This window comes from Eimeria tenella, genomic scaffold, assembly GCF_000499545.2.
Source record: "Eimeria tenella Houghton genomic scaffold, Eth_scaff28, whole genome shotgun sequence".
NCBI lineage: Eukaryota > Apicomplexa > Conoidasida > Eucoccidiorida > Eimeriidae > Eimeria > Eimeria tenella.
In genome coordinates, this window is record NW_013542676.1 from 304255 (window position 1) to 330949 (window position 26695).

The window sequence follows — 26695 nt, forward strand, 5'->3', positions numbered from 1 at the left end:
CACAGTAGAGTGTAACTTGGCCATCGGTCACCATATCGGCACTCAGATGCTCCCATCGACACTCCGGGGGTGCTTCAGTTCCCTCAATTTTTGTGCCTCTCCTCACGCGCACATATACACGAACATAGAGGCAGGCAAATACAACGTGGAATGTGCGCACTTATGTGCTTGCTTTGCGCTGCATAGGCAACGTAGACGACTGCAACGGATCGACCCACGTGCAGACTAGATGACCGAGCGCCGCTCGGCTCTTGTGCTCAGTAAAACAGCTAAGCCGATTCGGCCCGCGCCAACAGAGATGTTCACCAGTGGAGCTGGAATGTAATGACGTCTTATAGTAAAACAGCTAGGCTACTAATCATAGCTACCGGTAACAATACAGTCTCATATGCAATGCCGCTGTCGCCGTTACCACGTGTCGCTTCGCTGAGTTCGTTGCATTTTACGTGCAGCATTGCGGTGACCTGCCGAGCATTCATAGTCTCTAGCAAATCTGAATACGAACAGGCATCTAACAGGTTGGACATTGTCTATTCATTGTGCAAATTCAAAAACATTCCTACTCAGACGACACCTCTTGCTTGTGTGACGGTTTCCCTGTCTCCATCTAGGGGCTCAACACTACACTCGACCGACCTCGAGTGCGTTTAATGTAAATGCACGGTCCTTCAGTGCCTCTGTAGTATAAACTTTCACAAATTCACAATTTGAGCGCCTTTTAGAGTCGTCTTGTAGCGGTCGTTTGTGGTACCGCAATGACTTCAGATTCAGTGTAGCCGAAGGCTACAGCGCTTTGCTGCTGTGCTGTGACTACACGAGCGCAGCCTAGTGCAAGTGTTTGTTAATCTATGCAGTACACATGAAGACGGATAATGAAGATCTGACGAACGGTAATTCGACAATTTGCCCCTGACTTTTTGTGCCTCGGTGTTCACCCCCAACCAGCCCCTATCACCCTTGGTGGCTGGCCAGAGCCTGAAGATAGCAATAACCTGTTGTTCAGCTTAAAGCTTCTTTACCTTTTGCAGTCTTCTGTTTTATATAATTGAGGCCTCGTCAACAGTCCTAGTGCTGTGAGTGAAGGCATTGCGGCGCACTGCACATCACTCGAGACCTCAGGCTCGTCCGCGGCTAGGCCTGCTGCTTCTGCATTTCCATAGACATTCTGTCCTCCACAATAGCACTTTATACAGAATATTAGTGTCATAAAGCCGCTGAAAGTTTCAACGTATCTCCATTTGCAGTGAAAGGAGCGCCGCAGCTGCACCACCGGCCACTGCGGCTGCTGGTGCTGCGGCCGCGGTATGTCACCAGTGGTCCTGGGACTTCGTATCTCCGATTTGGGGGCTTCACAAAGGGAACTGGGCTAGGCTGCTGAAGCCTTCGCCCCAGCTGTTGCCTTGCTCCTGCTGCACTCCGCACAGCAGCAGCAGCAACGACGGACCAACAGCAGTCAGCACATAGCAATGTCAAAGGAAAACCAATCCTCTGAGTCGTCCCCCCCATCCGAAAAGGCATCAGAAAGAGATGAATCTCCTGCAGAAGAGACTCATGAAGAGCCTGCAGTGCGTTATTCGCGGCGCTGCTGCTGCTGCATCGCGGCTGCTGCCGCCGCTACTGCTTCGCCTAAGAATTAATGGCGGGAAACGGCGGACCCTCCTTTGTCACAATTTGCAGGGGTAGCTACTTATTATTGAGCTTTATTGCGCCGCATTCTACGGCAAAAAGCGGCAGCTGCAGCAACTCGAGGAACTCTGTGGCATGCGTTTTCCACTCCTTTACCTGCTTGAGCTTGTGTGCAGAGCTCTCCGTGGTGGTCTTTTGGACTAGTTTCTGCGGCTGCAGCGGCAGCTGCTGCTGCAGTGACTGGCTCGGACAGGGCCAGCGCGGGGAGCCCTGCAGACGAGGCGTCGGGCGATGAGCAAGAAGACTCAGGAGCAGCAGACAGAAGAGGAGCAGCAACAGGAGATGCAGCAGCCAAAGATGGGGAAACCGGAGCCACTGTACGGTTTCATCCGGAGGCGACAGCGGGGGGAAGGGGAGCAGGAAGGCGACGGAAGGTGCGAGAGGACGCAGTAGCCAACATGGGCTTCGTGGAGCTAGTGGAGAACTTGCTGCTGACACACGACAGCAGCAGCAGAAGGAACTACAGGAGCAGCAGCGTCGGGAGCATCGTAACGGAGGCCAGCGAGCCAGACAGTGAGGTTGACTCAACGGAGCCTCAGAGAGAAGAGGTGACCTACCACACACCTCAAGCTGCGCAGCGCGGCCCTTTTAGCTATTATGAGCGGTGCAGGACTCTGGCAGCCACTCACAGAAAATAGATGGAATATTTCGTAGGGTAGGAGTAGGCCTCGACTGATTTGTGAGCCATACGCATGCGGAACATGTTTCTTGAGTGTCACATGGTATGATTCATTTATATTCACGTATGCGAACTATATCGGCTGCTTTGGCTTGAAATTTCAGAGTTCTTCCCCCTGTGCTCAACGTGGTCAGCTCGTAGCAGTGGTGTTTTGCCGTGGGTATCGTGGACTAGTGCTAGCTTCTTAAAGAGGCACTAAACAAACACACACTTAGTGGCAGCAGGCAAAATAGGAAAGCGCATATTTTCCTCCAGCGGGACCGGCTAAGGCCGCCTTCCCAGCACCAGCGGCAAACCATGCGTCTAGGCCCATACACTTGCCTGAGTATCACTTATGGCCCTCTGGCCACTTGCTTAGACGTGTTTAGTGCAGTTTATTTTCGTTGTTTTGCTCATGAGGCGTGCCTTAGTCTCCTGCTGTTTCGTTGCGCCCAGCGTGAATTCTTATTTCGAAAGTGTAATACTGCGCAGTACGCGATAGAACGGGATAGGGCAACGGCTTAAAGGTGGGAGTGAGAAGTGCGCATTGAGATCTCTGTCTGTTTGCTGTCCAGGAGGGTTTGGACCAGGAAAGTTGGGAATGGGAAGCGGAAGAAATATCGGCGTTTGCATCCCAAATTCACATGAAGATGAGGCAGCAGTTAGAACAGGAGGCGGCCTTTGTAGAGCTAGGTTTCAAAAGCGGCATTGCTGTAATGGCAGGTGCACTAGGCATCGAGGATGATACAAAGGTGTGCCCACGTCGCAACTAGACGCAAGATTTCCCCTCCAGGCCCTGTGTAATAGTCTCATTAATACTTTTATTCTGTATGCCTGTTCTAGGCTCTGAAAAGCTCCTTGTAGCACTAAACTGTACTTTAACAGGCATTGCTGACTGCTGCATCTCGACCACACCGGGGAAGCGGCAGCTGCTGCTCTAAGGAGCATGCATCCCATGTCCTATCAGCAGCTTGTGAACCCATTAGCATGTGCCTCAATTGGAAGTTCTACTAATACCCCACATGGGCATATGACGGCAATGTGCTAGAGGTTCCTACGTGTATGGTCCAGTCTGTAAAAGTTGTGTTCAGATGCTGCTGCGGGAGGGCCGTCTCGCGGGGCTCGGTTTGACGCCTCTCGATGATGAGACACAGACAAACATACAGCGAATAGACCTTAGCATGCTTTTGACGCTCACTCCACAGAACTACGGTAAGCGCAAAACGTGACATATGAGGGAGGATTCCTGTGTTTCCAGTGAGGCAAGCAGAGGCAAGGGCTATAGTAAGCACTTAGATTATTTCATATGGGATGAGGCTTTGCTAGGTTTCGGCGTAATTTTTACTGTCCTTTCCTAATGCCCTAGCTTGCCGCTGTGAGCCCCAATATAACGCTGGGTTCCAAAGTCATTTGAACTACTCACTACAAGCGCTGTAATCTTCCCCCGAGCTGCGTCTGCCTCTTCATGCCTTCCTGAGTCTTTTCAGCTTCCATTTTTGTGATATCTTTTTCCCACTTGTGTTTTTGTGCAGAGCAATGGAAGAAATCACTTTGCCTCGTCCCCCCACAGCCCGTGCTGAGTGTTCGCTCTTCTCACCGTCATTCCAACAGTAAACCGAAGCCCTACACTGATGCTTTTATTTTATTGAAAAGCGCTAAAATAATGATGCTACACAGTGTAGGCGGCCGCGTTTAGCCTTTCAGCGCGACTTCATCTTGCAGCCCAGCTCCAACTCAGCCTATGGCTGAGCTGCCCGTGTTAGGTTTCAAAGGGTTAAGGTTCCGGCGTTTAGAGTTCTCTATTGCTTTCCTCAGGAAGCCGTCTCGTAAGCCCTACTGGCATCTCGGACCAACTGCGTAAGACTGCGCAAAGCTATGCCCTTACGACCAAATCCTGACATGCACCATACTTGAATTCGCGTTATAGAAAGTATCGAGAAGTAGCAGAGCTACCGAACATAGACCCCTAGAGCCCTTCGTGGTTGATTGAGAAGTGCAGGTTCAATTTCGCTGATTTTTTTCAGGATCTCCTCTGTTCAAAATGCACCGCGAGTTGGCGCGATTGGGAAGTACTAGCAGCGAGGACTCTGTCTCGGACTATGATACGGAACAGAACAGCAGCGCAGCGAACAGCAGCAGCAGCAGCAAGCACGTTGACCTCCCGTTAACTGCAAATGCAACAAATCCATCGGGGGGCACCAAAACCTCTTCCCAACGCACTTTGGGAGTGCCTGGAGGGGTAAAGCCTGAGGTACCGCCGCTGCCCACGGGGGTGCCTCGGCTGCACTTAGGTCCCACTCTTTCGGTCACTGTGCCATCAGGGGATTGCCCTTCGCCCTCTTCTGGGGTATCCTCTAGCCTGCCGCCTGCTGGAGGCTCGAGCCTGCAGGTGGGAGGGCCCAGTTGATGTTCCACGTGGGTACCAAGTTAGGACAGGGGTTGTTGTCAGCCTTTTGAGCTCGTGGGTTTCTTTTAGGTAGTTTCTTTCCGAAGACCCTCAGCACCCTCAAAATGGGGATAGGGTCCCAATGAACCTTTCTGCATTCTTTCTTCTGTAATTTGAAGACCTGAGTTGGTGTTGTCTGTCTGTCCACTTTTCTAGCTGCAAACACTTTTAGCATCTCAGTATAGGGGGCTGCTTTTTATTTATATATGACACAGAACGGACTGCATGCAGTTGGCAGAAATGTGCTGCGTTTCCCAGTCGCGTCGGCATTTGCCGAGCTTTGTCTTTTCTGTCCGTTTTAATGCCTTTTTGTGTCTTTGCTTCTCCTTCTTCAGACGTCTTTATATTTTTGTTTCTTTCTGTTGCTTACGTTCTACTGTTTTTCGTCCTGCTTTCTTCGTTTTTATGTCTTCATCCTTGTCCTTTTGTGCCTCATTCTCAAGGTCTCTGTCTTTCCCTTTGTCTCTTTGGCTCGATTGTGGCTCAGTGTACTTTCCGTGCTGCACCTAGCATCCCTTTAACTTTCTTGTGTTGCCTCTCAGCTTTTGTCAGTAGTTCTGTGCAGGTGTGGCATGGGCAGGGCACGAAGCCTCTACATATTTCTTTGGTGCCGTTGCGCTGCAGTTTCCTTCCTCCCGTGAAAGAGGGAAACAGAGGCAGTGCTTTTGCTAGCGTGTTATTAAATAGCAGCGAATGGGCCTTCTGAAGAACACGGAAGCCATAGAATCTAGTGCGGTAGTCGACGACTAACTGCACAGAACTGTGTAAATAGATCTTGACGCGGAACTCTTCATCTGCAATGCCTGTAACAAGGATAGGAGCTGCAGAGACTGATTTGCCAGGTCCCCTGCTTTGAGGGCAAAGGATAGACCGGCGTAGGAAACACCTCTGCGTTTCACATGCCAGCTACAACGTGCTGCTAGTGCAGAGAAAAATTTTCGTAATTATGTAATTCAGTCAAGGGTCTGTTTCTGTGGCAATGGGGCTCAGCCATCCCCACGACTCCGCGCCATCAGGAAGCTTTTGCCCGTCCTCAGGACTGCGGCTGCCGCCGGTATTTGGCGCACTAGCAAACCCCTCATCGGGCTCAGAAGAAAAGACTGACAAACAGCGGAGGCTACCGCGCTCCTTGCTGAGGCCCCGGCTTTGGCTCTGCTGCATTTGCTGCATTTCCTGTGGCATTTCTCCCGCTACTTCATCTGTGTCTGTTTCAAGCAGCTGATGCTTCTGCTGCGCCTCCTGTAGTGTTTCTTCAGGAACGGCCTCTGTAGGTGAAGTATGTACAGGGACTACAGATAGTCTAGACGGAGGGGGCACCTGCTGCTGTTGTGCTTTTTGCTTCTCGTCCGCTGGCTGCTGCTGCTCTTCCTGGTCCTGCTGCTCCTGCCCACTCTCCGCCTCGCAGGCATAGGGCTTTTCTCTGTCTTCTTCTGCACATTGCGCTATCTCACCAGGAGGCGCCAACGGGAAGTCCCAAATTTCGCTGCCAGTCAAAGGTTCGGCTCTAGGGGTCTCAGGCAAATCTCTTTTCGTATTTGCTGGGGTTGTTACTTCCCCATTCAAACCGGAGCAAGACAAAGGACCTTCCAGGCTGGGTTTTAGGGGTCCATTCATGAGCCTTTCCCGCAGCTCACCAGGGGCTGGGCAGCACTCTCGCAAGGTGGTTATTCGAGACCCTGAGCCTTGCAGCCTTTTGGGGAATTCGGGAGCTTTAGACCAAACAGAGCTCATATCTGGGGCTATTTCTCTTGTGGCGCCACTGGATGGCCCCTTATTATTTGTTGCTGTCAAGTCATCGGAGGAGCCCAAGGGCAGTCTAGGCAGCGGCTTGGCCTGGGGTATCTTTTCTGCTGGTGAGTCGCCGCCTACAAAGGCTAAGAGGTTTCTAGACGCCATCTCCTTCAAGATTATGTTGCACAGCCATTCCTGTTCCTCCGTGTGCAGACCGTAAGAGCGGCAGAAAGACTGAACCTGAGCTCCAAAAACCCCAAACCCTAGCTGCAATGGCATAACTAGCTGCAGGGGTGTCTATTTTCTATACATTATCTGCGCTAGGTGAACGAAGGCAGTACTTTCGTTCTCCAATTTTAGGCAGAACTTCTATGGATCAAGCCCTGGCTACTGGCTTCACTAAGGGCCTGGGGTTCTGGTCCAGGGTTTGGGTGAAGTGCTTTGTAGGTTTCTTCAAGAGATTAGGGTTTGTTACCGCCGCCCTGGGGTCTTCTCCCTCTCTAATCGAAATGCGGACTATCTTTCCCTTTTGAACCTCGACAGAAACGCCGAATACCTCAGGGGCCAACCGCAGGGTGTAGTGCCCCTCTGAGAAGCTGAAGGGGCCCCCTTTCTTGGACGCAGGCGAGGGCGGTTCCACCAGCCTGAGTCACAAGACCCTCGAGCTCATGAAGTCCTGAGCTAGATGTGAGGGTGAAGTATTCTGGTTGGGTTTACTTACTAGGCTCATGCTATAACTTAAGGGAAATAAGAGTTCGTTTGATGTGCAAGAAGACAGTGGTAAGGTTGGAGAATTGAGTTTGAGGGCTTCCGCCAGGGGAGTTTGCTTTGAGTCATGGCTGTGAGTGGGCCTAGGGCTTAGGGCTTGCCGGTTTTGGTAAAACCTGAAAAGACGCTCCCTGTCTGCAGCTCCTCGCCGGAGCCGTTCTATGGCTGCCCCAAAGCCCACAGGGGGAGGAGGGCCCGGCCCAAGGCCTCTGGCAACATAGGCTCAGCAGCACAACTAAGTTGCCTTTGCAGTTTGGGAGTAAGACCGAGTTCAGATAAGCTCACGCGTACACAAAAGCCAGCATCCCTAAAATGCATTTCACGCGTTTTCACAACTGCTGCCAGTTGCATGCAGCATGCAAAAGGCAAACTACGTGGGTGTGTACACAGGCACACATTGTAAATGCACCCTTCTGTGCAAACCCGTGAGCACTGGAATATCCAAACCGGTTTAGCGGCCAGCCAAAATCATGGCAACAAAAACACGGGAACACACTGACAAAATTACGAAGAAAAAGCGGCACACGAATGAGTCAATAAAAACAAAGTTAAGATTGCATCCATTCTCACAAACGGCTGCGTTCCAGACAGGAACTAAGACAGAGAAGCGCACAACTGGGCAAGCGTGCAGGAATGTAGCAACTGTTCATACACAGTAGAAGCAGCTGAGGCGCAGACTAAACGCGGTATTGAGATGGAGTAAGGGCAAATAGAGAAAAACGAGGTCCGGCAAAGTACGAGTTGGGAGGAGAAAAGGGCTCTGTGTGGCTGCGCAGTTACCGAGGCGCTTTGTGAGATAGGCCTAAGTCAGGCCTGAAAGTGCATTCCTTTAAGTCATCTTGCTGCTGTTGCTGCTGCCGAAGCTGCTTTTGCTGTTCTTGCTGCTGTTGCTGATATTGCGCCAGCTCGAATAACTGCACGTGTCGAGACACCCCCCCTTTTGTCTGCGAATCCAAAACACCAGCTCCCTTTGCTCGATCATATAAGGTTGATTACAAACTGTAGGTGTTTGTTTCCTGTGGCATACGTTCTTGCGCGAATCCATATTCTGGAATTTTCCTGTAGGCAGCTGCGGTTTGCATACACCTGCATTTAAATGGCATGATCGCCTTACTCGCTTTGGCTGTTTCTGAGCCGCCGTTGGGGGCCCCCAGGGGCCCCCCACTGAGTTTCCCGTCGGTGTGTAGGAACGGGGGCTTCGTAGGCACCGCTGCTGCTGCCCCTGCTGCCGCTGCTGCTGCAAGAGCTCCCTTCGAGCCTGTCGTTGCCGCCCTGTGCGCAGAAGCCATGCCTCAAAAAGCTGATGCGGCAAAACTTGAACTCGCGTTGGCGAAGCCTACAGGATCCTGCTGCTTCTGAAGAGCAGCGCTGTATGGAGAAAGCTCCCAGGCCAACTGACTGCATTGACAACCCCCCTTTTCCCTGGGATCTAAACCCTCACTGCTACACTGAACCCTTTGGCCTGGAAAACCCAGCTTTCCGGCTGACCGCGTTCAAGAAGCCTTTCTGTGACTGCTGCAGAGCTGCAGCGCACTTTTGGCTGTGCCTCCTGTGCGGGTGCCTGGCCTGCAGGCAAAACTCTTGGCCGTCAAGTTTGGGTCTTTAGCCCAAACCCTTCACCCTGGGCCAAGAGCGCAGAGCCTAAGGGTCTTCCCAGTGCTATTACTAAGCCCATCTAGAAGACTAGCATTGAAACTCTGCGCCCCCATGATGCGAAACTCTAGTTCAAAACCCAAGTCCTAAACCCTCACGGAGGCTTTTGTTGCGGAAGAAGCAACTCCTCTGGCGGTTCAAAAGCAGCGGCAAGAAGTCACGACTTAGGCGCCGCAGCTCAGCGTAAACTGCAAGAGTTTCCTGCAAAGCCAAACGCCAATTCAGCTAAGCCGCACCCCTGGGCCAAAACCCTTATCTTGGACGTCAAACAACAGAGTGCCAGCGCCTGCGTTTCGAAGCTGTAAGCCACTTAGCAGCGGCTGAGAGCCAGCGGAATTGTCGGGCAGGCAGCAACAGGATCAGCAGCAGCTACAGCAGCAGCAATTGCTACAAGAAACGAGCCAGTGAACTCAGTGCAATGGTGCAGCAGCTACAGCAGCAGCAATTGCCACAGAAACACGCATCAAGAAACTGCTCATCGTGATGCAGCAACTACAGCAGCAACAATCGCTACGGAAATACGCGTCAGGAAACTGTTTATAATGGCGAAGCAGCTGCAGCGGGTACTTGGCTCACTTGCTGCAGCTGTGTTGCTGCGTGTGCAGCTCTGACGCTGCTGACTTCTGCTTCGCCTTCTCTGATTCCTATATTCTCAAGTCTTTTGGTCGCTGCAGCGAGTTGAGAGCAGGAGCATTTGTTGCTGATGCCGCTGCTGTCACGGGCGGGTTCCTTGCTGCTGCCGCAGTGACCGCTGCAGCTGGTGCTGCTGCTGCTGCCACTCGAACTCCTGCTGCAGTCCGACAAGAGACCAGCAAGAAACTGGAAAAGACGCTCTCGCTGTATCTTTCCCGAGCCTTCAGGGTCCAGAAGGCTGCAGAGCCGGTCTGCCAATCGCTGCGGGGGAAACCTCATTCAATTAATGGATTTAATCTGAAGTTTTAATAAATTCTCAACTCTCACAGCCTCACGGCAGCAGCCTTGACTGGCACTTAATTGGTAAAGATCATCTGCTGCAGAGCTCAGCAGAGGCTGTTCAAGATTCGGATTTCAGAACTGAACATGTAAATTTCAAGATGAAGAGTAAGAAAAGCCTTACGAGTTCTTTCTTTGTGGCTTCTTGAAATGTCAGCTGCTTCCTCGCCCTGACAACGGGGTTGGTCCGCTGCAGCAGCTGCTGCTGCTGCTCGTGTTGGTGCTGGAAAATACCCAGCAGCTGCAGGCAGTCAGGGAGCAGAGGCGCCGGGAGGCCAGAGGCGCCTGAGGCTTGCTGCTGAAGGCTGGCGTAGGCCTGCCTGCATGCATGCGCAGCAGCAAGGGTTTGCGTCTTAGGGTTTGGCGGGCTCGGGGCAGACAGCAGCGAAAGGGTTTCGCGTTTGGCTTTACTTGAGTTCCTTGGAGAGCCGCTGCTTGAAGACTCTGAGCGACGCAGCGGTTAGCTTGGATGAGCTACTGAGGTGCTGCTGCTCTCGTTGCAGCACGAGAAGCTGCTGCTGCTGCTTGCGCCTCCTCGTTAGTGCGTCTTCGTAGAGCTGCTGAGAGATAAGCAAGCCGCAAGAGGCGCTGCTGCTGCTGCTGCTGCTGCTGCTGGCGGTTACTGCGCTACAACGCGACCGCTGTTGCTGCTGCTGGCGTAGCAGCAGAATCTTTTGCTGCTGCTTTTTCCGCCTCGACTCGAGTCCCTGGTAATACAGGCGCAGGTGCACACTGTTGCAGTTTCCTACTGCTGCTGCCTCTGCCGCTGGTCTTGCTGCTGCTGCTGCCGCAGCAGCAGCAGCAGCAAGGACCTGCGACTCCGCAGATATTCGAGGCCTGAAGGAATACTTGCTCTCGTCCTCTACAGCAGCAACACTAGCAGCAGCATCCGAAACAGCATAAGACCGGGCTGACCACAGCGCCTGCCGCAGCGCCGCGCTGTGTTGCTGATCTGCACGTTTCAGACACAAGACAAATTTCGCTCTGAGCCTTAAAACTTAAAACCTAGACCGGAGGCTCTGAGCTCTCTGTTGCATTTTTGCTGCACATTGCGAAGTCTAGACACCTTGTGGCTCGCAGTCTTTTCTTGGCATCAGCCTTTTGCTGGGTGACGTGAGTGGGTTTGCCCCTGCTGCTGCAGCTCGCTGCAGCCTGGTGCAGCTTGCTGCAACTTGCTGTAGCAAGAGCCCTCTACTGGTTACTAGAGGAAGGGCCCCAGACACAGGGGCTCGGCAAAGCCTGCTCACAAGGGTGCCTCGCTTGCTTCAGGCAGCAGCAGCAGCAGGGACCAGCAGCAGCCACAGCAAAGCTCAGCAGGGCACATGCTGCTGCTGCTGCTGCTGCTGCCGCTGCCCTTTATGCTGCTGCTGCTTTGCTGCAGATAAAAGGAGATGGCACAGCAGCAATATTAACAGACACTAGACGAGACAGTACACAATGCTGCTGCTGCTCCCGCTGCGTCGGCAGCAGCAGCACTACGCACAACCTGGGCAGTCCCGCGACACCCTGAGTTTCAGCGTTCTGGGGACTAGAGATTTGAAGGCCAGCAGCCTCATTTCACTACTGTCTTTAGTACCTGATGGCCTCAGCAGTTTCAGGCGGTTTAGAATAGCAGCTGAGGCTTCTAGCGCTGCGGGCCAAAGGCCCACATTTCCCGCCTGCGGCTCAGGGCTTTTGCTCTACGGCTATTTCTCTATGCCTCTGGGCTCGAGGTCCCCCCTAAAACATGCCTGGGGCCCCCTGGGCTGCTGTTCTTCTTGCCCGGGGGTTTAAGGGCTAGGGTCAGTGTGCTGCGGGCTGGCGGGCTGTGTGGCTGGGGCCCGCAGCCTGCGCCGAGCAGGCCTTCGCGTCTATCGAAGCAAACACAAATTAATCGAAATTAGTAAATTAAGGGACAAAGACAGATTGAGACTGTACAATCGCGACAAGCCCGCACACTGCCTAGATGTGCCGACTCGCCTGGCTGCAGCCCCAGAACACCGCAGAACCCCTGAAGGACCCCTAGGGGCCCCCCTTTGGGGCCCCTTGAGGCCCCCTGAGTACCTATTGATTTCCCCTTCACTTAGGCCTGAAGCAAAACAGAAGAAACTCCAAATTAAAAATAAATATACAATAAAACAGAATGCTTTAGGTGTGCACCGAGGCTGGCTTTCTGTACCCCACGGGGCCCGCTGGTTGCTCGAAGATCCGAAGGTCCTTGAGGGTAATCAGAGTCCTTCTTTTCAATTTATGATTCTATTTCATTGAAATTATTCAATTGAACACAGATTTAATTGTAACTGTGCCGAATTAATTACTCTTTGGCCCAGGCTGTGGTCGCCGTGGACTACTTCGCAGGGCTTTCATTTGCTGCGGGCACGTGCGGCACAGCAAAGGGTTTAGAGGGCACTACTAATTAGAGCCTGAATGAAGCTGTGAGGCTTTTTGCTGCTGCAGTTTGGGGGCTTTGAAGCCTCCCCGCAGTGCTGCTGCTTGAGAGCTCTGGGTACACGCGCACTGCCGAATGCAGCAGCTGCTGCAGCTGCTGCAGCAACAACTGCTGCTGCAGAATAGGACGTACTGGCGTCTTCAGGCTTTTCGTTCTCTTGGAGCTCTGGTGAGGGAGAAGCAAAAACGTCGAGGGGTCTACAGCCGCGGCGGCGGCAAAGGCAGCAGCAACACGAGCTGCAGCAGCTTCAGTAGCACTGGTGGCAGCAGCAGCAGAAGCAGCAGCAGGCCACTGAAAGCTGCCAAGCACAAAGGGGGCCTAGCAGCGAATCAGCAGAGATTCGGGTATGACATAATCCCGGAGGTGGAGGCAGCAAACCCGCCAAGGAGCAGCACCAGCAGGCACTCCAGCAGCAGCAATAGCAGCAGCCACAATGGTGGCAGCAGCACTGGTGGCAGCAGCACTTTTTACGGCTGCAGCAGCAGCAGCAAGAGCCCCTTTTCAAAAAGGCAAAGAGCCTTTGACACCAACGGAATAGCCGCAGACAGCAGCAGCAGCGAAGAGGTGCCAGGGGCAGCAGCTGCTGCTACCCGTATGGCGCTTCCAGCAGCTACGAAGCGCCCGCAGCAGCAGCAGCAGCAGAGACAGCGCCGGCAGCAAACAGATGCAGAAGAACACAACGAGGGGCATTTGCTGGACTCTCTTCCTTTCTTATCCCCCCAGCAGATCTGCCTGGCAGTCTTCAGACTCACTGGCCCCAGCAGCAGCAGCAGCAGCAGCAAGACTGGGGCACCCACTGCATCACATGCTGCAACGCTGCGCAAAGTTGCTGCTTACTGCAGCCCGTTTGTAGACGTGTGGCCTCACAGAGATGTTGCTATGCTGGGGGTCAGCCTGGCTACGCACCACAAGCAGCAACTACAGCAGCAGCAGCAGCAGCAGCAGCTCGTGCTGCAGCAGCAGCAGCACCAACAGGATGATCCAGTGACGCAGTTTCTGCAGAAGGTGGGGCTGCATGTGCTGCAGCACGCAGCGCAGCACGACCCCCGTGACTTGCTGCGGCTGCTGCCGCTGCTTGCTGCTGTGCCGCCGTCCCCCAGAGCAGCAGCAGAAGCAAAGGCAGCAGCAGAAGCTGCTGCTAATGGAACAATTGCTGCTGTTGGGTCTCCCGCGTCATTTCCTCATCTTCTTGCTGCAGTGCTGCTTCCGCTAGCTGCTGCACCAGATACTCTCGGTGGCCCTGCTGCTGTTGCTGCAGCTTTTGCTGCACTCTCTGACAGACGCTGGCAGCTTCCTGAATGGGCGGCCATTTCGCTGGCGCAGCAAGTGCGCTGCTGCTGGCAGCAGCCGCAGCAGCAGGAGCAGCAGCAGAAAGGACTGTCGCCGGAACAGCAGCAGCAGCAGCAACACACCAGAGCTTGGCCCACGCTGCCGGATGCAGCAAGGACTGCATATGCGTTTTGTCGTTTTGCTGCTTCAAAGCTGCAGCCATCTGACTGTTTGCAGGCACGTGACGACGTTCATAGCATAAGTGACAGCAGCAGCAGCAGCAACAGCAGCACCAGACGCGACAGCAAGATATTTTGGGTGGACTGGTTGCATTGGTTCCTTGGGAAGCTGCCTGCTGTTATTTTGAAGGCTGTGCCTCCACATGCTGCTGCTGCTTCGCCATTGTCTTCTGCTGCTGCTGTTGCTGCCGCAGCCCTGCCTCCTGCTAGAGCTGCTGCTTCGCGTGGTGCTGCTGCAGCGCTGCGAGACCTTTCAGCGTTGGCCTCTTCTCTGACGCGGACATCACAGCTGCTGCCAGCTGCGCATGCGCCAGTGTGGCGGGTGCTGCTGCCGCAGCTGCTGCTGGCGAGCAGCAGCAGCAGCAGCAGCAGCAGCAGCAGCTGCAGCAACGGCAGCAGAATCAGAAGAGCTGGCTCTGCTGCTGCTGCTGCGGAGCCTTCATCTCCTCTTAAGGAAATGGCTCTAGGCTGCGCTGCTGTGGCGCGCTGCAGCATCACTGCAGCAGAGAAGCAGCAGCTGCTGCAGCAGTTTGCCCCCTGCTTGCTGCGGCTGCTTCACCAGCTGCTTCCAGCAGCAGGCGAGCCCACGCAAGCAACTGCAACACCATGTCTTGAAGGAGCAGCAGCAGAAGCTGAAGGAGCAGCAGCAGAAGCCGCACGTGCAGCGGCCGCGCATCTCGCCCCAATGGCTCCAGTGACAGCCAAAGTGCTGCTGTCTTCCTTTGCTACTGCTGCTTCCAGCAGCCAGGACGCTGCAGTTGAGCAGCTGCTGCTGCTGTTGTGCAGGTACTTGCGAGGATACAGAGAGCATTTCAGCATCGAACTTCTGGCCTATGCAGCAGCAGATGCAGGCCTCCTTTCAAGCGTTTCACCTTCAACAGCAGTGCGCAGTGAGGCTGCTGCTGCTGTGGAGGCGGGATGTGACTACCTGCTGCAGCGGCTGCAGCAGCAGCAGCAGCAGCGGCGGCAGCAGCAGCAGGAAGTGGAGGCGAAAATCCCTCGACAAGCAGCAGCAGCGCTGCTGGCCATATGCAGCAGGCTGCCCACAGTCCCTGTAAGACTCGTCGAAGCACTGCAGCAGTCCATTCTCCAACCGCAGCAGCAGCAGCAGCAGCAGCTGCAGCAGCAGCAACGGAAGCAGGCTGATTCAACTGTCTCTCAGGTGACTGCTTGCCTCCTAGCGCTGAGCCGCTTCCCCCGTCGCCTCCTTTCGGAGCAATGGACAGCAGCAGAGCAGCAGCTGCTGCATCGGCTGCAGCAGCTGCAGCAGCTGCAGCAGCAGCCACAGCAGCAGCATATGCAAACGGAGCTAGGACTAGAGGAAGCAGCACGAATTCTTTCAGCCTACGCTGCAGCGCTGCGGGAGGCCCCACATTTGCTGCTAAAGTCAGTACAGCAGCTTGTGACCCCACAGCTCCAGCAGCAACGCCAACAGCAGCAGCAGCTGCTACTACAGCTTCAGCAGCAGCAAACAGATATATCGACGCTGAGCCTCAGCGGCTGCATGCATATGGCGCGCCTGCTGGAAACTGCAGTGCTCCTCTCGCTGCACCTTCCCTCAGCCAGGCAGCAGCAACAGCAGCAGCAGCAACGGCAAGAGCAGGATATTCAGACGACAGGAGCCTTCATCGCTCTCTTAGTGGATTCTCTCTGTGATAATATAGCGTTTCACAAGAGATGCCTCTCCCTTTTGTTTCCACGGATGCTGTCTGTCTCACCCAATAGCAGCGATGACCAGCAGCAGCAGCAGCAGCAGCAGCAGCAGAAAGCGCACCAGAAACACCTGCAGCAGCTTCAGCGGCTGCAGCAGCAACAGCGCGGCCTTGTCGGCATCACAGCCATCTGTGCCACCCACCTTCAGCACCCTCCATTGTTGGCTGAGGCGCTGCAGCTGCGTCTGCTGCTGCTTTCAGAAGCTGCAGCAGCAGAAGCGGCAGCAGCTAAGCATGCAGCAGCAGCAGAGCCAAAGCGAGCCAGTGAGTCTATGCCTTTCTTAGCTCCGTCAGAGGAGCTGCAGGTTGGCCGATTTGTTGCTTCTTTTGTTGCGGGATGCTACTGTCCTATCCAGCTGCAGCAGCAGCAGCAACAGCAGCAGCAGCAACAGGACCACCAAGATCAGAAGCAGAAGGCGTGGGATATGCTGGTGTCTTTGTTGGGAGGCTGCGAAGCGGCTGCAGCAGTAGCGGCACGCGCTGCTCTTCACGCAGCAGAAGCGCTTGAATGCCGGCAGCAGCAGCAGCAAGTACTGCAGCAGCAGCAGCAGCTGTGGACTAGCGAGCAGCAGCACGGGTCCCGCCCTTCGCTGCGCATGCAGCTGGAAGTGGCGGCAGCACTGCGCAGCAAATCAGTGCAGCACGAAGTGCGGAGCTGCCTGTACACTCTAGACTTGCTGCTGCCTCCGCTGCCGCTGCTGCCTCTCTGCTGACAGCACAAGAAGCTGCATCTAGTTCTTGTCTTTTGTCCTTTCTCGAAGCAGCTAGCTGCCTAGGATCACAGCTAGCTGCTGCAGCTGAGTCTCACTTCTGACAGCTAGCTGCGACGCGCGCGACCCGCCCCGGGTGCACCACGGCTAGCCGTGGCTAGCTACTGCTACTCACATCTAGCTAGAGTTCGCCACGGCTAGCCATGGCTAGCTAAAGTCAGCCATGGCTAGCCATAGCTAGCTAGAATAAACCACGGCTAGCTACAGCTGGCTGGACTCAGCCGCGGCTAGCTAGACTTAGCCGCGGCTAGCCACAGCCAGCTAGAGTTAGCTGCAGCTAGCCACGGCTGATTACAGCTAGCTAGAGTTGGCCGCAGCTAGCTACGGCTAGCCAGAGAAAGCCGCAGCACTAGTGTCCGCAGCAAAGCCTGGGTTTGCCTGGGCAGCTCTGTGTGGGGCCAGTAGCAGCAGCAGCACACAGCCAGAGGCCTTTGGGGCCTTGGGCTTTGCTGCTGGTGCTTTATTGGAACAATTTTATAACAAATTTGTCTCAAAGGAAGCTAAAAGGCCTTTAATTAAACAATCTGGGGCAGTGCAGCACGCAGGCAGACTGTGGCGGCAGAGAGGCTGCCGCAGCAGCAGCTGCAGCAGCTTCGCTGCAGCTTTCTGCTACTGAAATCTGGAGTGTCTGTGCAGCCTGCAGCTGCAGCAAGCGAGGCCCTGCTAAGGGCTGCAGCCCTCCAGGCCTTAGTGGGGCTTCTCCTTCTGCAGCAGCCAATTGGGTGCAGCAAAAGAGCTTCTGCAGGAGCTCGAAAGTGCTGCTGAAGGCGAAAACTGCTGCAGCAGCAAACTGCAGCCTCCCCACGGCCTCGGGCTCCCCCCAGCTCCCGGCCTTGTGTGCCCAGCGGGCCAGCTGCGGGTGTGCAGGTCTGCAGCAAACTAGAGAACCCAGATGAATTCCTTTGTGTGAAAAAGTCTTACTTTTAATGTTTCTTTGGAGCCCTAGACGTGTCTTACAGGCGGGGCAGCTGCTGCGCGCGCAGCGCACACGCAGCCCCCATCCGCAGCAGCAGCAGCAGCAGCAGCAGCAAAGGGCCCAAGGGCTGCACAGACTTGCTGCACCCCGAGGTATGAGAATTGAGGCTGCTGCTGCAGGTGTGAGCAGCAAGGAGCGGCTGGGGACGGTGCAGCTAAGAGGCCCCGCGCCAGCCCGGCGCGGCCCCTGCTGGAGCTGGCCTGCTGCGGCGCCGCCAGCTCTTAGCCGCAAAATTTCAAAGGAAAAGGATAAATTAAATTAAATTAATTATATTATTTAGCTTTATTTCACGGGGAGCGCTGCAGGTGCTGCCAGAAAGGCGCACACACTGCGGGCCTGGGAGGACCGCTAGCTGCGTCTGCTCCGCGGCTGGGGAGCTGCTCGGGTCACTGACATGCGTTTTGCTGGAAATAAAGAGCTCAATAAATTCAAAAATTAAACCGAAAAGGTTATTTCGAAATAAGAAGCTCTAAGAAATGCATTTAGAGCGGCAAGACTGAACCACTGCTGGTCCGGTGCTGCAGCAGCTGAACAACCGCTGCTGCAAGACTGCCCATTGCTTTGCGTACTGCTGCAGATACGCTGAAAACGCAAAAACGAAATGCACTATATAATCCTTTTTGCTGTTTCTTAAGCACATGAAAAGATACAAAACATAACAAAAGGCGTGGGCCGGTCCGCCTGCTGCTGTGCGAGAGTGAGCGTTGCAGCGCAGCAGCAGCAGCAGGTAGGTCCGCTCTTGCTGTTGCTGCTGCTGCTGCTGCTGCACATATCGTGGTACCTTGCAGCGTTCGTCGTCGATTCTTTGGCGTATTTTTAAAGTCCTACTGCCACATTTTTTCTGTCTGTGCGTCTTTGTCCTAACCCCTTTCCTGCAGCAGCAGCAGCAGCGGCGACAGCAGCAGCAAGATGGGTTGCGTTTCCAGCAAGCAGGGAGCTACCCCTGCACAGAGGCAGCCCTCTGCTCCCGGTAAACAATTCAGACCATAAAAGCTAAAACAGCCCTAAACCCTAAACCCTAATTCAGTGGTTCCGCGCTGCCCAGGCCTCCCGCCCGCGGCCGACGTCCTGCTGCGCCCCGCAGCAGCAAACAGCAGCAGCAGCAGCGATAGAAGCCTAAGTGACGTTCCAAACCATTGCTGCGCATTAAGCCTGCGTTTGGGTTTTGTTTGCTAACATTGGTTCCGCTGCCGTTGCTGGAACTGCTGCTGCTGCAGCAGATTCATGTGCCTAAACTCTGTGTGACAGCAGCAGCAGCAGCAGCAGCACGTTGCTGCTCGCCACTTGGCGCGCAACTACAGCACATTTGACTTGTCTCCAGGGTTTCATATTTGCTGCTGTGGAGCCGCAGCTGCAGTTTACGGGTGTGTGCGTTGGTGTGTGTCTTGCTGCAGCAGCAGCTGCTGCTCCCGCAGCAGCACCTGCAGCGCCGGCTGCAGCACATGCTTCTGCAGCTGAAGCCGACAAGAAAGCCGCCGCTGCAACAGAAGCAGCTGCTGCTGATGCAGCAGCAGCAGGTAAGTCGGCTGCCGCTGCTGAGAAGGAGATAGCGGGCGCAGCAGCAGCAGAACCAGCTGCTGCTGCTGAGGGAGCAGCAGCAGCAGCAAAACCTGAAAACAAGCAAATCAGCGTGGAGCTGTCTGCGCCACCCCCACTAAAGAGCCCCCCTCCTCCTCCCCAGCCCAAGGCGTCGTTGCCTGCTGCTGGTGACGCAGCAGCAGCAGCAGACGCACCAGCACCAGCAGCAGCAGACGCAGCAGCACCAGCAGAAGCCGAGAAGCCTGCCGAAGCCTGAGCCCCGCATGCGACATTTTTAGGGCGCCCCTACCCCCCGGGGCTTCCCGCGCACGCAGATGATGAAACCAAGAAGGTGCTGCAGCAGAAGCAGTTGCTGCTGCAGCAGCAGCAACTGCTGCTGCAGCACGGCACCCCCACAGCTCCACAGACAATGGCTTGGCGGCCCCTCTGCAGCAGCGCAGCTGCTGCTGCTGCGCCCAGCAGTCGCCGGAGCCCCCAGGCAGCTGCAGGGCGGCTGGCCCAGTGCGAGTATGCGTAGTTAAGTGATTTGTTGCTGCAGCAGCAGCAGCAGCAGCAGCCGCTGCTGCCACGCCGCTGCGCTGGTGCTCCGCGGCCCCAACTCTTATGGCGGCTCGGGTCTCCCCCTCTGTCTCTGCTGCTGCCCTTTTCTTCCTTTCTCGGTAGCGTTCTAGGCGCAGCATCTGCTGCTGCTGCTGCTGCTGACGGCAGCAGCAACTGCAGCTCCTGCTGCCACCTGCAGCCGCCGGCGGGTCTAGAGCCCGCCAGTACCGCTGCGCAGCAGCTCTTTAGTTGCTGCTGCGCATGCAAACACTGAGGGACTAGGGAATATTTAAGCGTTTGATTTTACGTTTTTTGTGTTGTCCTGCTGCTGCTGCTGCTGCTGCTGCTGAGCTGTCATCGAACAAACAGCTGCTGCAGGTGAGCGAAACACTTTCTGTTGCTGGGGTGTACGTACACCGAAAATTGCAGTTCAAGCCGCCCAGCAGCTGCACTATGGTGGGGATGTTGCTGCTGCTGTTGTTGCTCTTCGTGCTGCTGCTGCTGTTGCTGCTGCTGCCGGATCGGCCTTTGCACGATCATTCTCCTGTGCGCGGCTGCTTGCCTGGGCCTCCGCTGGAACACATCGCCGCTGCAGCTGCTGCTGTTTCAGCTGCTGCTGCTGCTGCTGCTTACAGCAGCAATTTCCTTGCTGCCGCTGCCTCAGGGAAGGCCAGAGCCGCGAGGGCCAAATCACAATCTCTTTGAATAGCAGCGACGAGGTGCGCTGAGGTGTACAGACAGCAGAACAAAAAGAAACGCACTGTACATACAGCTCTGCTGCAGCTGCAGCAGCAGCAGCAGCAGAACTGCGGCTGCTGCAGCAACACCAGCTGCTGCGGCTGTGATTGCGTGGGGCCCTTCTGCGCAGCTGCTGGGACGATGCTTCAGGATTTAGGGTTTAGAGTTCACAGAACTTGGATTTAAAAAAGAACAAAAAGAGGCGAGAACAAACAAAAGATAAATGAGAGATAAACGAAAGACAAATAAGAGAATAAAGATAAAAATAAAAGACAAAAATGAATTGAAAGAGAGAAAAGAAAGGACAGAAAAGGGACATATAAGAATAAATAAGAACAAATAAAAGACAAATAAAAGACAAAACAAATGAGAACAAAAGCGAAAACGAATAAAAATAAACAGAAAAAGAGACAAAGACGGACAACAAACAAATAAAGGACAAATGAGTAACAAATAAAAACAAAAAACAAATAAAGGAAAAAAAGAAGCAAATAACAAGGCAACTAAAAATCAAATACAGAAAAATAAAAGACAAATAGAAAAATAAAAAGCAAATAAAATAAAAATAAAAAAAAAACGAAAAATAAAAAACAAATGAAGACAAGAAGCTGAAGATACACTCGAGAGGCGTGCAGCAGCGAAAAGCCGCAAAGCCAAAAAATCAAAATTAAAAAGATAATGAAAAGGGATGAAATAGAAGCGAAAATAAAGAGAAACTGAAAAGTAAGGGAGAAAGATGGAATAAGAAGACTGAGAATAAAAAAGAAAAGGAAAAAGGAGAACAAAGATTTTAAAAATGACCAAAGGGATCAAACAGATAAAAGTAAACAAAAAAAGAGTCAAAAGGGACAAAGAAAAGACAAAAGGAAACAAAAGAAGATAAAATGAGATAAAGGGAAGAAAGAAAAAGAGATAAACAAAAGAAACGGAAAAAAATGAAAAGAGATAAAAGAAAGAAACAAGAAGAAGCAAAAAGAAAGAAAAAAGAACAAAAGAGATACAAAAGAAGGGGCAAAAGGAGCTAAAGGAATAAATAAGAAGACACAAAAGAAGTAAACAAGAAGCGACAAAAGAAAAAAACAAAAAGATAAAAGAAAGAAACGAAAGAGATGAAAGAAGATAAAAGAAAGGAACAAAGAGCTGAAAGGGGGCAGAAGAAGCAAATAAAAAAGAAGAAATGAAATGAGGAAAAAGAGACAAAGGAGGAGTGAAAATGATAAAATAAAAGGACAAAAAAGACAAAATAAAGAAGAAGAAATAAAAGGACAAGGAGAGAAAAAAGAAGACCAAGAAGGAGAAAAAGGTTCTCCAAATAGTCAAAAAACAAGATTAAAAATTAAAAAACAAAAAGCTCACAAAAAGAAGCAAATGGAGCTTCTGCCCGCACAAAACCCCACAAAGAAATCTTCATTTCTCTTCCTCTAATATCCCCCACATCTTCAGCCAGCAGGTGCGGCTCCTGAGCAGCAACAGCAGCAGCAGCAGCAAGTACAGGCTCCCATTAGGCTGTAGCAGCTGCAGCAAACACAGGCTTCCTTTAGGCAGCAGCAGCAGCAGCAGCAGCAGCAGCAGACACCGGCTCCATTTAGGAAGCAGCAGCAGCAGCAAAAGCCACCACAGGCTCCCTCTTGGCACCAGCAGCATCAGCAGCAGCACAGGCTCCCTTGGGGGAGCAGCAGCAGCTGCTGCTGCTGCTGGGGGCCCCAAATGTTTGTTGCTGCTGCTTCTCACCACAGTAGCTTTGCTGTTGGCGAAATAAGGATTAAATCCAAAAGAAAGAACTGTCTTGTAAGGACCTTGTGGCAGCTGCTTCCCAGCCTCCGGCAGCAGCGCCGCCCACCCGAAGTAAACCCCTGCAGCAGCAGCAGCAGCAGCAGCAGCAGCAGGTGGGAGGAGCGTGCGAGGCCGAACTCAGCAGCAGCTGCAGCAGCAGCTGCAGCAGCAGCCACACCAGCAACAGCACCACTTACCAGGAACCAGCGCGAGATGTACGGCAGCGTCGAAATCCTGCAGCAGATGCTGCTGCTGCTGCTGCTGCTGCTGTTGCTGCTGCAGCAAGAGATTAGCCGTGGGGATTCCCAGTAAAGAGCTGCCTCGGCCGAAGCCGCGAACTACCAGGCCCTGCAGCAGCTGCGGCTGCTGCAGCAGGAAGCAGCTGCCCCAGCCGCATCTCAGGAGGCTTCGCCGGGTCTCCACTGCCACTCCTGCTGCTGTTGCTGCTGGTCCTGCTCCTGCTGCTCCTGCTGCTGCTGCTGCTGGGCTGCTGCTACCCTTTGACACATGTTTTAATGCACGAAGAGGCACAACGCGCTCTCCATAAAGAGGCGTAGACTCGTCGTCGTCAACCTGCTGCTGCTGCTGCTGCTGCTGCTGCTGCAAGGCCTGCACTCCATAGGCTTTCTGCAACGAGATGATGTCCATGGACTCGAGGCACTTCAGCAGTTTTACTTGCTGCTGCTGCTGCTGCTGCTGCCCTGGCTGCTGCTCAAGGGTCACCAACTGCTGCTCTGCCGCTGCTGCTGGCAGCTGCGGCGCAAATACACTGAAGCCTGAAAGACGCAGCAAAACGCACAGGAGCAGCAGCAGCTATAGCTTCCGAGCAGCAGCACAAATCACACAGGCAGCAGCAGCTAGCCAGAGGGAGAACGAGCATTCAAAGATGGCAGCAGCAGCAGCAGCAGGAATTTGCTGCAAAGACGCACCTGCAGCAGCAGCTAGATTCGCGAACGGCACCGTAGAAGCAGCCACGACGACTGGGATCTGCTGCTTTTGCTGCTGCTGCTGCTGCTGCTGTGGCGAGTTGCAGCAGCTGCAGCAGCAGCAACAGCAGCACGTGCCGCCAGAGCAGCAGATATTCCCCGCAGCTGCTGCGGCAGTAGGTGCAGCGGAAACAGCAGCAGCAACCCGCTGCACAGCAGCAGCAAAGTCTCCCGGGCTGCTGCTGCTGAGATGCATCAAATGGCAAAAACGCAGCAGGGGCGTAGCAGCAGCAGCGGGTGCTGCTGCTGCTGCTGTTTCTGGGGCTTCCTGCGAAGCTGCTGCTGCTGCAGCAGCATGCGCGTTCCGTCCCAAGTGCAGCTGCAGCGGCAGCAGCTGCTGCAGCAGCTTCCCGTTGCTGCTGCAGCAAACCACTGCTATTTCGCCCCCAGAGCAGCAACGGCGCAGCTGCCTCAGGGCCCCCACATGAGGCCTTGTGCAAGGAAGCAGCCGCTGCAGCAGCAGCCTGAACCCTTCTAGTGTCGCTTCTGCTGCTGCAGCTGTGTCTGCTACTGCAGCTGTGACTGCTGCTGCGGCTGTGTCTGCTGCTGCGGCTGTGTCTGCTGCTGCGGCTGTGTCTGCTGCTGCGGCTGCGTCTGCTGCTGCGGCTGTGTCTGCTGTTGGGTGCTGCGCAGCAGCGTCATAGTCAGCTGCACTGCTACTGCTGCTGTTGCTGCTGTTGCTGCTGCTGCTGTCTTGCACGCTGCTGCAGGTGCTGGTGCTGCTGGCCTGCGGAGCTTCTGCTGCAGTCTTGAGTGGCCCTCTGGACCAGCAGCAGCAAGTGCTTGCTGTCAGCGCACCTGCTGTTGCTGCAGCATCTGCTGCTGCATCTATTGCTGCATTTGCTGCTGCATCTGCTGCTGCTTCGGGGCCCTCTACGGTAGCTAGCTGCCCCTGGAGAGACTGCAGCAACTTTGCAACCCTTTCTCGCCGTGCTACTGCTGCCGAGACTCCCTCCTGCTGCTGCTGCTGTTGCTGCTGCTGCTGCAGCACACTTAACGCGCAGGTTGCTGCTGCCTTCTCAAGAGACACACCCGGGAGAAGCATGCCCTGCGCTGCAGCAGCAGGCAGCTGCTGCTGCAGCAGGCCCTGCAGCAAACAGTTCGCCAGGCTCGCAAAGTCAAACAGCAAGGCATCTCCTTCCAGCAGGAGCAGCAGCCTCGGGCTGCTGCTGCTGCTCCTGCGAGCCGCAGCAGACCCCGGAGAATCGTGCGCCATTGAGTTGTCGGCAGCAGCAGCTGGAGCGCAGTAGCAGCAGCAGCAGCAGCAAAGATGAGTTCGCAGGAGCTCCCGCCTGGGCAATCACCTCACTGGTGATGCCCTTGTTGCTTTCGTCGGGTCTGCTGCTGCTGCTGTCGCTGCTGTTGCTGCCCTGAGGGCGCCGCTGCTGCTGCTGCTGCCGCTGCTGCCGCTTTTACTGCTGTCTGCCGCAAATGCAAAACCAAAAGGAAACTCTGTCCAAAAGGGCTTCTTCTGATATTAATTTTGCTGCAGATGATGCGCCGAAGTGGCTGAGGTGTACGTACACCCCAAGCAGCCGCGTGCAAGACGAAGGCTGGGGGGCCGCAGGAAGGCGCCGGGGGCAAAGGAGAATCTGGCGGCACTGAAGTTTAAAAAAAAGATAAAAAAGAATTAAATAGAATTAAATATATTTAAATTTGCGTTAATTTGCACGTCTGCCTCTGTACGTACACCCCAGAGGCTGCAGTGAAGGGCCTCGATGCTCTGCAGCGGCAGCCGAGAGGCCCCAGCCACCGGCTTGCTGCGGATTTGGAGAGTTTGCTGCTGTTCTTTGGTCCTTTTTATCTTTTTCTGATTTATTTTATTGTTCATTATTCTTTTAGTTTTATTTATTTAGTTGCTTTTGCCATTTAGCTGCGATTGCTGCCAGAGACACGCTCGCGCTGAGCACGGACGAGCCCCCGCCACAGCAGCAGTAGCGAAGCACGGCCTCAGCAACAGCAGCAACTGCAGCAGCAGCTGCAGAAGCAATTAGCTGCTGCTGCTGCAGCAGCAGCACGCGCCCGAACCTCTCCAGAGCGCCGCATGGCCCGCCCTCTCTGCTAAAGGGCTGCAGCCGAACTAAAAGACAAAACTGCTGCAGCAGAGCTGCCTGTACACCCCAGCGTCTGTGCTGAGGTGTATGCGCATACACCCGAGCAGCAGCAGGCACGCGCGGCCAACAGCAGCAGCAAAAGGAAAACAAAGAAAGCAAATAAAGATACAATTATTAAGTTGATCTTGAAAAGGAAATAAAGATTTATTTGTCTAATTGCTTCTGCTTCCTTGCTTCTCCATTTATTTATTTGTGTCTTCGTCTTGGGCGACGAAAGAGGCGCTGTGGCGACTGCGGGGTGTACAGACGCAGCAGCAGCAGCAAGGAGCAGCAAACTGCTCCCACGCATTCTTGCTGGGCTTTCCCTTTCTAATTCAATTCATTTGTTTTACTTTTATTTTTTTGCTGCTTCATTAGAACTTTCAACTATGGACTTTGCAGCTGCTGCACTGTCTCGGGGCTGCCGCTGCAGAGCGCCAGCCCCTGCGTTGCTGCTCTTGCTGCTGCTGCTCTTGCTGCTGCAGCTCTGCTGTAGCCGTGCTGCAGCTCTGCTGCAGCCACGCTGCTAGTGTTGCTGTTGCTGCTGTTGCAGCAATCAGCCTGGTCAGCGGTAGCCATTCCTTGCCAAGGCTTGCTGCCCGAGCAGCAGCAGCAGCTGCTGCTCTGTTGCTGCTAATGCGTTCTTCGTTGCTGTTTTAGCAACTGTTGCTACCGCTGCGGCTGCTGCTGCTGCTGCTGTGAAGGAGCTATTATCTTAGGAAGTTAGCGCTGCGCGGCATGCCGGGGAGGTGTGGTGGCAAGCTTTGCTGCTCCCGAGTTGCTGCTGCTGCTGCTGCTGCCCCAGAGGCTGCTGCCTCTCGAGCTTAAGACTTTGCTGATGCGGTTTCCAACCCGCAGCACGCTGAGAGCGCTCCGGACATTTTGCATGCCGCTGATACTGCTGCTGCTGCTGCTCGTGCTGCTGCTGCTGGTCGTGCTGCTGCTGCTGCTGATGATGCTGCTCTTCGATAAGAGGCCTTTGAGGCCATTCGAGTGCCGAAACGGCGGCGACTGTGCCACAGATGCTGTAGCAGCGGCAGCGCAGCTTTTGCTGCTGCTGCTGCTGTTACTCTTTGCCTGCTGATGCAGACCCCCCGAGCCGCGCCCCCTGCTGTTGCTGCTGCTGTTTGCTGCAGTGCTGGCAGCAGAAAGCGTGGGGCTGCTGAGGGCATGCAGAGGCAGCGAGGGGCTCTCGTCTCCCGCGGGATACCCTGGAGACGCTGACGTTGCTGCTACTGCTGTTGCTGCTGCCGTTGCTGCAGCCGTTGCTGCTGCCGTTGCTGCAGCGGCTGCTGTTGCTGCTGCTGCTCGCGCAGCTGCTGCTGCTGCTGCGCTTCCGCCCCCTGGCAGCTCGCCGAATGCGCCAGCCCTGGAGATGAGGGGAGGCGCCGGGGGGCCCCCAAGGGCGGGAAGCGCCCCTAAGTTGCACATTTGCTGCTGCTGCTGCTGCTGCTGCTGCTCTTTCGTGCGAGTGCTGTCGTTACTTCCATAAGGGGTGCGGGCTGCTGAAGCATCAGTGCTTCGCTCGTCCTCTGAAGAGGTGCAGCAGCAGGCACATTTTTGCTTCTGCTGCGACTGCTGCTGCTGCTGCCGGTGGTGCAGCAGCTGCTGCGCGTACTGCAGCGGCTTCTTGGGAATGTTGAAGGATGGGCGCCTAGGCTGCTGCGGCAGCAGCAGCTGCTCCTGCTGCTTCTGCTGCTGCTGCTGCTGCTGCTGCT

General features: G+C 54.5%; 6 protein-coding genes across 6 annotated transcripts; 3 read left to right on the plus strand and 3 right to left on the minus strand.

The window, feature by feature from the left end:
- Window positions 1-1466: 1466 nt before the first annotated feature.
- On the plus strand, window positions 1467-4751 carry ETH_00012420 (uncharacterized protein; the record flags this gene model as incomplete). The annotated part of the gene is made up of 7 exons (XM_013375486.1): window positions 1467-1565; window positions 1803-2234; window positions 2920-3096; window positions 3436-3556; window positions 3877-3954; window positions 4160-4201; window positions 4369-4751. The coding sequence occupies 7 exons, from the start codon at window positions 1467-1469 to the stop codon at window positions 4749-4751; spliced, it is 1332 nt and encodes a 443-aa protein (XP_013230940.1).
- A 996-nt stretch (window positions 4752-5747) lies between these two features.
- ETH_00012425 (uncharacterized protein) lies at window positions 5748-6686 on the minus strand (the record flags this gene model as incomplete). Its single annotated transcript, XM_013375487.1, has 1 exon — window positions 5748-6686. The coding sequence occupies one exon, from the start codon at window positions 6684-6686 to the stop codon at window positions 5748-5750; it is 939 nt and encodes a 312-aa protein (XP_013230941.1).
- A 484-nt stretch (window positions 6687-7170) lies between these two features.
- On the minus strand, window positions 7171-11008 carry ETH_00012430 (uncharacterized protein; the record flags this gene model as incomplete). The annotated part of the gene is made up of 9 exons (XM_013375488.1): window positions 7171-7498; window positions 8070-8233; window positions 8404-8561; window positions 8778-8855; window positions 9041-9143; window positions 9519-9836; window positions 10039-10234; window positions 10326-10866; window positions 10981-11008. 9 exons carry the CDS (start codon window positions 11006-11008, stop codon window positions 7171-7173), a joined length of 1914 nt encoding a protein of 637 aa, XP_013230942.1.
- Window positions 11009-12417: 1409 nt separating this feature from the next.
- Window positions 12418-16275, plus strand: ETH_00012435 (uncharacterized protein; the record flags this gene model as incomplete). The annotated part of the gene is made up of 1 exon (XM_013375489.1): window positions 12418-16275. One exon carries the CDS (start codon window positions 12418-12420, stop codon window positions 16273-16275), a length of 3858 nt encoding a protein of 1285 aa, XP_013230943.1.
- A 1942-nt stretch (window positions 16276-18217) lies between these two features.
- Window positions 18218-19103, plus strand: ETH_00012440 (uncharacterized protein; the record flags this gene model as incomplete). Its single annotated transcript, XM_013375490.1, has 2 exons — window positions 18218-18278; window positions 18703-19103. The coding sequence occupies 2 exons, from the start codon at window positions 18218-18220 to the stop codon at window positions 19101-19103; spliced, it is 462 nt and encodes a 153-aa protein (XP_013230944.1).
- A 913-nt stretch (window positions 19104-20016) lies between these two features.
- ETH_00012445 (MGC86418 protein, related) lies at window positions 20017-24100 on the minus strand (the record flags this gene model as incomplete). Its single annotated transcript, XM_013375491.1, has 5 exons — window positions 20017-20111; window positions 21482-21584; window positions 21857-21978; window positions 22096-22674; window positions 22828-24100. The coding sequence occupies 5 exons, from the start codon at window positions 24098-24100 to the stop codon at window positions 20017-20019; spliced, it is 2172 nt and encodes a 723-aa protein (XP_013230945.1).
- Between the last annotated feature and the right edge of the window lie 2595 nt (window positions 24101-26695).